Genomic DNA, 11,164 nt, shown 5'->3' with positions numbered 1-11,164 from the left:
CAGGTACTTGGCTCTAGTCTCTGACTTTAATTTATCCCTTTCTTCTTTTTATTGTTTGGGATTTTCATACATGCATACTGAGGTGGTTTGAATAGCAATGGCCCCCATAGGCTCATAGATTTGAAAGCTTTGTCTTTGAGAGGAATCGGGATGAGTGGCCTTGTTGGAGGGAGTGTGGCACTGCTGGTGGGCTTTGGGGTTTCATAAGCTCCAGTCAGACCCAGTGTGTCTCTCTCTTCCTGCTGTCTGTGTATCTGGATGTAGAACTCAGCTTCTCCTGCACCATGTCTGCCTGCCTGCTGCCATGCTTCTCTCCATGGTGATAATGAACTAAATCTCTGAAAATGTAAACCAGCCCAAATTCAATGTTTCCCTGTACAAGAGCTGCTGTGATTGTGGTATCTCTTCACAGGGATAGGACACTAATGAAAGCAGAAGTTGGTACCAGGGACTAGGGTATTGCTGTGACAGGCTTGACCATAGTTATTGTTGGCAGAGCGTGAACTTTAGGTGGGGATTAATGGACCTGTGCTACTAGGAGCACCGAGGACAGTAATGCAGAAATTTTGGCAAAATAAATGTGGCTGCTTTTTGCCTTTGTTCAAAATGTCTGCCTGGGGCTAAATTGAAGAATTTTGGATTAATGGCTTTGGTAGAGGAAATTTCAAGACAGTCTACAATGGACTCCATTGCTCTTATGCAGATCTTTAAGAGGAACACACTGAGCAAGGAAAAATACATAATGTACAGTTTTGAGGGGAAAAGGAGCACGGGAAGTGCAATTATGCTACATCCAGTGTTCAATGTTGAATGTTGGTAGCTTCTCACATCCCTGACTCTCCCTCCCCAGAAGACAAATTAGCAAGAGCTTCTCAGATAGGGGAAGAACTTCATGACTGCCTCCTATCCCATTCTGGGATTTTGATCTTGTGTAGGTCTTGTCACAAACACTGCGGGTTCATATGTGCACCTGCCCTGGGATGTCTGGAAAACATTGTTCCCTTGTAGACATTCATTACCTCTGACCCTCACAATCTTTCCACACCCTCTTCTACAATGATCCCCGAGGATTGGAAGGGGTGTGTAGGGTATAGATGCTCTATTTAGGATTAGTCACTGCATGCTCTTCTATTTTCTGCGTTTTGACTAGCTGTGGGTCTTTGTGTTAATAGCCTTTGGTGCAAAAGGAAGCTTTTCTGATGAGGGTTAAGAGAAGCACTAATCTATGGATATAATAATAAGTCTTTAGAATTTGATTAAATACTATGTTCATTTAACAAAACCATAGTATTGGGGTCTTCCCTAGAGCCTATGGTCTCTCTGGTCACAGGTTCTTGTGCCCAGTAATGGTGCCAAGCATGAATTCCATCTTAAATTCATCCAGAAAGTGGGTGGTTATCCCCACAATATCCATGCCATTATTCCATATATATTGACAGGCTGGTCATTGTTGCAGTTTGCATAATTTGAAGTAAGGTATCATCGATGATCTCTTCTCTCCAGACCTGGATCTAAGTTTTAAATCCAGTAAGTATGACTCTTGTTTGACGAGTTGAGATCAGGTTATTATTGAGAGGTGTTCGCTAATTCCTGTGAACGCCTTGATTGTTTTTCTCATTGGTTTTTTCTTTGTTTTGTTTTGGTTTGGTTTTTGTTTGTTTGTTTTGTTTTTTGTTTTTGTTTCTCTATCTCCCCTGTTAGTGTTAAGAGTTTACATTTTTGTTTTGTGGACCTTCATGGACTCCCTCCTTAGTTCCTTTGTCCAGACACTTTGTTTATGAGATTTAATTTATCTTGTATTCTCATGACTGATATTTCCTCTTCTCTGTATAGCATTAAATTTTTTTCTGCAGTTCTGACTTGATGGTTATGCTAAGTTTGTGAATGAAAAATCCTTATTTCCCCATAAATCTTAAAAGATAGATTTACTGGAAGAGTAGTTATGGTGGACAGTATTAATTTTCATTTCGTAGAATACATCATTCTGTGCTTCCCCAGCTTTGAGGGTTGCTGATAAGAGTCATGATGCTCTTCTGATTTGTCTGTCTTCATAAATGACTTATATTTTCCCATACACCTTTTAATGTTGTTTCTTTGCTTTGTGTTTTTGATATCTTAACTATGATATGTCTTGTAGAGATTCTTATCTGGTCATGTTTACTAGGGTTCTATATGTTTATTTTGTTTAAATGCCCTTCTCTTTGTTTTAGGGGATTTCTGTCATAATTGAACAGATGCTCTATGGTTTTAGTGTTTATCTAAGCATTATGCTGTCTGATAGATTCTGGCATTTTGTTTCTGGAGCCTATCACATGGTCACAATGCCCATCCTTATTTTTCCTATTAATATTTTAATGAAGTATTTCACCAATCTTGTTCTCCTTTCTTGATACTTTTTACTCTTCTTGATTAAGCCATTGGTGAGTCTCCTCACCATGTTTAATATTGCTTCATTGAGTTTTTCACTTCCAACCTATTTGGTATATATTTTTTAAATTTCTAGTTTCCTTGCTGATATTTTTCTTCCACTTTGATGATTTTATCATGAATTTTGAGAATGTTTTATTCTGTTGCTGGTTTTCCTCTCCAGATCTTGAATTGAATTCACTTGCCTATTTATACTATCTTTCGAGTCATCGATCACTTTTGCCAGAAAACATTTGAAATCATCTGGCATTTTATTTATTTTAGTACCCTTGAGTTTAGTAGCTGAGGAGGCAGAGTCTTTGGGAGGAATCATATTGCCCTACTTTTTCATGTGTCTTGCATTTTGGTGCTGCAATCTGTGCATCTATTGACTTGGATAGCTCTTCTGTGTTTTTTGTTTTGTTTTGTTTTGTTTTTATTGTGAATCGTATTGAGCAGACTACTCTTGAAGGCGTCCCCAGTACCAGTTAGTGGGTAAAAAAAATTAAAAAAACCCACACTGTTATAACAGCAATGATATCAAACCACATGCAACACAGAAATCCACTTAAAAATCAACTGTAGCCCACTAGAACATCGCCAATGACTCTGATCTGGGAACTGGAATACTCTGAAGTTGGGCTGGCTGCTTTTTGTAAACTTGACTCAGTCTGGAGTCACCTAGGAAGAAGGAACATAACTGAGGTATGACCTTCATCAGATTGGCCTACAGTAGGTCTGAGAGTCATTTTCTTAATCAATAGTTGATGTGGCAGATCCCAGCCCACTGTAGGTGATGTCATTCCAATCCAGGGCAGGTGGCCCTGGGTGGCATAAAAACAAGCCATGGGGATCAAGCCAGTAGTAAGCATTCCACCATGGTGTGTGCTTCAGTGCTCACCACCTGGTTCCTGCCTCAATTTACTACCTTGGGTTTCCTTCATGAAATAAACTTTTTTTCCTCTCCAAATGGCTTTCTGTCATAGTGTTACAGCAATAAAAATCAAACTAGGACAGGGGCTAAAAAATATTTAAAGTAAGTGTGGAGACAGAAACTTACTGAGATAACAGAAGGAGACACCGAAAGGGAAGAACCTCATGTTAGACGGGAAAGAGGAGAAAGCAAGGCAAGCAGAGAATAATGTCAGGGAAGAGAGAGAAATGAGAGTCGAGATTAGAAAAAAATCACAACAAAGATTTCCTAACAATGAAACGGTTCAAAAGTAAAATTAGGAAAGTATAAAAATGACACTAAAAATTAAAAACTTGAGCACTAGAGAAAAGCCCTAGTAAGGTAAAGTCAAAATGCTGATGAATGTACAGAGAGCAAAGAAGTAGAAATAAGGAAGGAATCTATGATACAAGGGCAGAGGAAAATATTGTCCCCCAAGGGGAAAATGTCTTAACAAAATTAGATGAATATTTGAAGAGAAATGACAAATAGAAACATTAAAGCTTTAAAAGAGGAAGCAAACAATAAATGCACAGGGAAGAAGGATATGACAAGGGAAAAAGAAATGACAAGGGAAAAAGCAAAGGAAATGGACAAGGAAAAAAGTTAATGAAAATGGGCAAGGGAAAAAGGTAAAGAAAGTGACAAGGGAAAAGGAAAAGGAAGTGAGAAGGGGAAAAGGAAGTGACAAGGATAAAGGAAAGGAGGAAATGTTGGAGCAGCTTCAATCTGGATTATCAAAGGCTGTAGACTGCCAGTTGTCTTCATGAGGAGTGGGCATTTGACCTTGTGAACTCTTATTTATTTACTTATTTATTTTTATTATATTTTTATTATTGTATTTTGATCATATTCTTCCCCTACCACAAGCTCATCCAGATTCCCTTCCTCCTCCCTACCTACTCAACTTTAAGTCTTCCTCAATAAATAAACCCAAAACCAAGTACAACAGCAAAACCAAGACAGCAAAATATAACACCACCCAAAAAGAAAAATTAAAAGAAACAAGTGACAAAAAGCACCAAACTGTAACCAAATAAAGACACACAAAAAATCCTGCGGACTTCATTTTTTGTTGGTCCTGAGCATGAGGTCTCCCCTGAAGTGGTTGATATCTCAGTGTCATTCCATTGGAGAAAACTGATATTTTTTTTGTCTCCCAGGAGGTATAAATGACAGTTCAGTTGTTAACCTAGTGGCTAGGTGCTCGTTCATTCATTTAAAAAAAAAAACAAAATAGAATGTAGTAAGAGAAAATAAATACTATCACATCAAAGCTGGACAAGACGAACCAACAGAAGGCAAAGAGCCCAAGAAGAAGTGCAGAGTCAGAGACCCACAGGTTCACACACTCGGGAGTCCCATAAAAACACTAAACTGAAAGCCATATTGTCTGACAGAGGACCTGCTGCAGGCCTGTGTGTGCTGCTTCAGTGTCTGCGAGTTCATGTGTGCTCTGCTCATGTTGGTTCAGAGGGCCTTATTTTCTTGGTCTCCTCCATTGCCTCTGGCTCTCACTTTTTTCCACCTCATCCTCGGCGGGGGGGGGGGTCCCTCAGCTCTGAAGGGAGGGATTTGATGGAAACATTTCATTTAAGGATGAGTGTTCCAAGATTTCTCACTATGTGTATGAGGTCTGGCTGGGGATCTCTGTATTTGTTCCCATCTGCTGCAGGAGGGAGCTTTGATGATGGCTGAACAAGACACCGATCCATGAGGATAGAAGAATGTCATTAAGAGTCATTTTACCACTACAAACCCCCTTTTTGTAGACCAGTATTATTAGGTTTTGACCTAGGTTCCTGGGCTATTTAGTCTCTGGTTTTTGGTCACCTAAGCAGTGTTGGGTATGGATCCCATCTCTTGGAGAGGACCTTAAATCAGACCCATTATTGGGTGGCTACTCCCACAAGCTTTGTGCCAATGTTGTTCTAGTATGTCTTGCAAGTAGGACACCATTGCAGATAAAGGGTTTATGGCTGGCTTAGTGTTTATAGTTCTCTTTTGATAGCGTGCAGAGTACCTTCCTGTACCAAAGATGCTCGAACATAGAGGGAAAGGCTCTGTGAAGGACCAGCTCTACGTCTCTATGTTCAATGAGTTGTGTAGGTGTTGTCTTCAGAAACGGGGCCTTGCTGTCAGTTTGTGGAGAGCAACCAACAGTTTTGGCAACAGCCTGGGTTGTTTGGGGATTTGGGGGCTACCTTTTGGCCAACAACTCAATTATATGTAACCCAAACTTGGTACTGGAAGCTTCATTTGAGAGCGAAAGAGGACCAATTGAAACTCTATTTCCTCCATCATTTGGTGGTTTCTTACTTTTTCTGGAAGGCACCAAGGGATCACCTATATGTGGAAATTTCCTTTAGATTGCCTTCACGTGTGTATATACTTTAGGGTTCTACTGCATTAAGTTCCCACACAACCCCTCAAATGGGCCTTTAATTTTAGCTGTCTTCCCCATGTTCCATCCCACAATTGCCCATCCCCTTCCCTCTTCCCATTTGACCCTCCTATTCCAAACTTCCCCTCTTCATCCATAAACATCTATTTTATTTCCCTTTTCTAGCAAGATCTGTCTCTTCCCTCTAGTTGCTTATTCTATACCTAACCTTTATGGTTCTATAGATTGTAACTTAGTTATCATTGACTTAACAACTAATGTTCACATATAAGCAGATACTTGCCATATTTGTCTTTCTGGCTCAGTGGTATATCATTCAGGATCAGTTTTTTTTTCTAGTTCCATCCATTTGTCTGCAAATTTTATTTTTTATTTATTAATTATTTATTTATTATTCTCTCATACATTCCATCCCAATCATAGCGTCCCCTCCCCCCACCCCTCCCAGTTTCCCTACAATCTCCCCTCTCCTCCAGATCCGCTCCTTCTTCATTTCCCTTCAGAAAAGAGCTTGCCTTTCCAATATGGCTTGCAGCATGGTCTGCATGAAGATCCTTCACGCCCAGCACCTCCAGTGTCAGGTAAAGAAGAGAGCTCTGCATGTTCTCGGCATAATTCTCAAGCTCCTGGATACTGCGATACGCTCTGTCATCCAGATTTTTTTCTCTTTCATCAATGATTCTCATAAGCCATCTTTTAGTTAGATTATGTCTCTTGACAGCCATCCAGAGTTCCACGGCCACAGGCTGGTGTGGCGGGTTGTCGCGGTATATGTTCTCCACAGCTTTTCTCCAGAAATGCATCTGCATCAGTCCAATTGCTTTCTCAGAGACCGAGTCCTTAACCTGAGTCAGCTCCATGTTGAAGGCCCTGAGTGCAGACACAGAACTTCGGCATTCTGCAGGGAACAGCAGGGAACACAAGTAACTTTCATAATCCCGCTTCCTGAGCCGCTCTGTCCAGGAAAGTTCTGCAGTTCTGGGAATTGTGATAGAGTCTGGAAAGTCCAGGTTTGCGGTGTCCGTGGGGGTGGTTTCTTCTCAAGGGTCTGTCCTCAGCTTTCAGACAGCCATCCTCTCCCTCTGCTGAGGCTTGCTGCCATGTTTGTCTATCAGAAGGCTCCTGAAGCTTCGGACCATGGAGGAACCATGATAAAAATGTGAGGGATGTCATATATGACATTGCCAGCCAGGCACACTTGCACCTGAAGCATGTGAGGTCCTTCCACAGAAGCGTGTCTGCGGAGGCCTTTCCCGCCTTTCTTCAGACGGTTACTCTAGAGGACTATTTAAAGAAAATACAGTGAGTGGATTTTGCTATATTCCATCCATCTTTACAGCAGAACACATTACTTCCGTTATCTTTGTATATTCAATCATGGAGAAAAAATATTAAAATAATTTCATGTTACTGAAAAAAAAAAAGAAAGAAAGGAGCTTGCCTGCAAATTTCACATGTTTTTTTTTTTGGTTGTTTGTTTTTGAGACAGAGTTTCTCTATGTAGTCCTGGCTTTCCTGGAGTTTACTCTATAGACCAGACTGACCTCAAACTCAGAGGCATCGGCCTGTTTCTGCCTCTGAAGTGTTAGGATTAAATGTGTGTGACACCACTAGACTAATTACATCATTTTTTAAATGGCTGAGTAATACTCGATTTTGTAAATGTACCACATTTTCTTTGTCCATTCTTCTGTTGATGGGCATCTAGCTTGTTTACGATTTCTGGCTATTATGCTGAAAGCAGCCATGGACATTACGGAGCACATGTCTCTGGAATAGGATGAAATGTCATTTGGGTATATGCCCAAGAATGGTATAGTCGGGTCTTAAGGTAGAGCAATTCCCATCTTCCTGAGGAACCACCACTCTGATTTGCATAGCGGCTGTATGAGTCTGCACTCCCATCCGCAATGGATGAGTATTCTCCTTACTCCGCATCCTCACCAGCATCAGCTATAACATGTCTTATTAATGTCAGTCATTTTGATGGCTGTTAAATGAAATCTCAAAGGTGTTTTGATTTGCATTTCTCTGATGACTAAGGATCTTGACCACTTTAAGTGTTTCTCTGGCATTTGAGTTTCCTCTACAGAGAATTCTCTGTTTAGATCTGTTTTTTAATTGGGTTGTTTTCTTGGTATCTGGATTCTTGAGTTCTTTTTATATTGTGGACATTAGCCCTCTATCTAATGTGGAGTTGATAAAGTTCTTTCCCCATTCTGCAGGCTGCCAATTTGTCAGAATGATGGTGTCCTTTGCCTTGCAGAAGCTTCTCAGTTTCATGAGGTCCCATTTATTAATTGTTGATCTTAGCGCCTGTACCCATATTTGAACCTGTGAACACTTGACTTTCCTGTGGTCCGTGCTGGTGCTGAGTCTGTGATGGACAAGCATCTGATACCTTGGTATTTGAACACTTGATTCCCTGTTGGTGATGCTGTTTTGGAGACTTTGGAGGTATAGCCTTGCTGCAGGATATATATTAGTGGTGGCAGGCTTTGAGATTCAAAAGCCTCCTGCCATTGCCAGTGAGCAATCTGCTTCCTGTTTGTGATTCCATATGGAATCCCTCAGCTTTCAGTAGCCAGCTCTAGTCCCAGCGATTGCCTGCTGCCAAGTTCCGCCCCTGTGGTCTTGAAGGACCCTTATCTCTCTGAATCGGTGAGCCCAAACAACCACTCCTTTATGAGTAACTTTGGTCACCAAGCCTTTATCACAACTGGAAAGTAACTAAGGCAGAGGACATCTTCAAGGACTTGGTTCTTTCTTTCCACCACAGGTGGCAGAGATCAAACTCATGTCCCTGGGCACTGAGCCTTCTCATTGCCCACCCCCATCCTTTGGGAGGTTTTTATATGTAAAATTATGTCATCTGAATTCAGGAAGAATTTGACTTCTTCCTTTCTCATTTGGGTGCCAATGGTTTCTTCTTCTTTTTGTTATTCTGATCAAGGCTTCAAGGACTATGCGGAACAGAAGTGGTGACAGTGGGCAGCCATGCCTTGTTCTAAACCAGAGGAAACGGCTTCAACCTTCCCCTACTGAACCTGTGAGCTGTGGGCATATCATGTATCCCTTTTGTATATCAAGACATGTGTGTCTTATACCTGATACATGAACATCTTTGTCATAAAGAGGCAATGAACTTCTTCAAATGCCTTTACTATATTGGTTTTAACAATCTTATGTCTGTGCCCTTTCTGCTAATGTGATATATAATATACATTGATTTGAATATTTTATCATCTTTGCATCCCTGGGATAAATCTCAGTTGACCAGAGTGGATGATCTTTTGAGTGTGTGGCTGAATTTGAATGCTAGTGTGGAAGGCCATCAGGGATATTGGTATGCAGTCTCTCTCTCTCTCTCTCTCTCTCTCTCTCTCTTTCTCTCTCTCTTCTTGTTTGGCTTTGTTATTAGCATAATGACGACCCTAATGAATGATGTTGGGCCTAGTCTCTCTTTAATTTTCTGTAAATGTCTTACAAAATGATATTATTTAGTAAAGTTCAATAGAATCCAGTAGCGAAACCATCCCATCTTGTGAGACTGGGGTTTGGGGGGGTTGGGGAGCTCCTCTATACTGACTTCATCTCTTTACCTACTGTTGATCCATTCAGGATGTTGTTCTTTCTGGTTCAATTTTAGGACCTATGTGCTTAGCGATTACCTTTCACTTTTAGGTTGTCCAGTTTGCAATGCCTGAGTGTTCTCTCACGGTTGTTTGTATTCCCGTGATATAAGTTATAACAAACCTTCCATTTCTGATTTTATTTATTCGAGTTTCCTTTTCTTAATGAGTATAGACAAATGTTTGTCAATTTTTTAAACTATAAACTCAACTATTTTCTTCATTATTTGGAACATTTTCCTAGACTCTATTTCATTTGTTTCTACTCTGATGTTTATTGCCTCCTTCCTCGATCATTTGGGGTTTGCTGTTTCTTTCTCTGGTTCCTTGAGGGGCAATGCTGGCTTGTTTATTGGCAGTCTCGCTTCTTTCCTTAGATGGGCATTTATTCCCCTAAACTTCCCTTTCGTTGTTGTCTCTGTGTTTCCCATGAGTTTTAGTGTTCCGTGTTTTCTTTTTCCTTTCTTTTAACACTAAGATATGTTTAACTTTCTCTTTCAACTTCTTTAGTAACTAATTATCTCTTTATTATTATGCTGCCTACATGTCATGTGCTTGTAAAATCCCTGAGCTGGTAATGGCTATTGATTCTTGGTTTTATACTACAGCGATCTGAAAAGACACGTAATATGATGCCCGCCTTCTGAGCATCTGAAGACTTGTTTTGTCACTCACATGTGATGTCCTGGAGAGCAGTGTTGGGCAGCTGACAGTGACAGTTCTCCCTGTGTTCTCTGTCTGTTAGATTCCGGAAACTCAGAGAGCCATCTCAGTCTGGTTTCTTAGCTTGTTTCCTTTGTGATTGATATGTTCTTTGTTCCATATGGGTGATTGGTCTTTGACTATGACTGCTCTGCATTCTTCTTTCGGATCTGTTAGAAATCAGTTTGGGGGGATCACCAGGAGAGGCCACCATCCCAGTTAAAGTGTCTCAACTAGACAAAGCTTGACTTCTGATCGCTTCTGGAAAAGCAGAAGAGCAGACACACTGGGACAGGAACTGCACTTGGCTTATGTCCTAATGCGGGTGGTGACGACACCTTTTCTCTCTTGGCTGGGGTCTGACGCGAAGTCTTCCATGGTTGACTAGTTTTAAAGGAATTAGTACAAAGGAAATGAAGGAAAGGGGGAGGGGTCATTTACTTAAGTTCTGGAAGAGTGGAGGAGGGCTTCTGTGTAACAAAAGTTTAGCTGGGTTGAATTAATAGCTGCATAAAGGTTTCAAGTAAGGAGTGAATGAAGTCCTGAGTATATGTGCACTGTTCAACATGGACACAGCCATGTCATGGTCCCCAGTGTCTTAGTCACATGAGAGTAGCAACACCTTCCACAGGTGAGGTTCAGAGGGACGGCCAAGCCTTCCTCCATCCAAGTACAAACATTGACAGCGTGTGCAGAAAATCTCCACTATAGAAAATGTTCACCTGACCCCTGGATGTTTACGTCCTGAAGACTTCTCCCCTATAGGGATTTTTCCTACAGGATTAGCTAAGCCCAGCTTCTTGTTCAGCTATATAATGTCCCCACCTACTTGTTCAAGACAATGACCATGTCTCCCTGTGCAACTGTATAAACACACTGCTTCTGGGCTGTAGAGCAGGCCTCTCTATCAGAGAGCCCAGCCCGTCCAATCCTGGTGTCCAGCATTTCTTCCTCCCTCTTCACTGTTGCTTCCAGGGCCCAAACCATGCCAGGATGCAGCAGTTTGTCAAGGTGGAAGAAATGAAGAGATTGCCATAAAATTCCTACAAGGTGGAAGAGAAAACTTGA

At 41.1% G+C, this 11,164-nt stretch overlaps 1 protein-coding gene across 1 annotated transcript; it reads right to left on the bottom strand.

Moving 5' to 3' along the window:
- Positions 1 to 3,072: 3,072 nt before the first annotated feature.
- LOC130882239 (NADH dehydrogenase (ubiquinone) complex I, assembly factor 6-like) lies at positions 3,073 to 10,945 on the bottom strand. The gene is made up of 3 exons (XM_057782156.1): positions 10,926 to 10,945; positions 6,278 to 6,740; positions 3,073 to 3,087 (listed from the first exon to the last, which is right to left on the bottom strand). Exons 1-3 carry the CDS (start codon positions 10,943 to 10,945, stop codon positions 3,073 to 3,075), a joined length of 498 nt encoding a protein of 165 aa, XP_057638139.1.
- Between the last annotated feature and the right edge of the window lie 219 nt (positions 10,946 to 11,164).

The sequence above is a fragment of the Chionomys nivalis genome, chromosome 10, assembly GCF_950005125.1.
Source record: "Chionomys nivalis chromosome 10, mChiNiv1.1, whole genome shotgun sequence".
Taxonomy (NCBI): domain Eukaryota; kingdom Metazoa; phylum Chordata; class Mammalia; order Rodentia; family Cricetidae; genus Chionomys; species Chionomys nivalis.
This window is presented reverse-complemented; position numbering and strand designations above follow the sequence as displayed.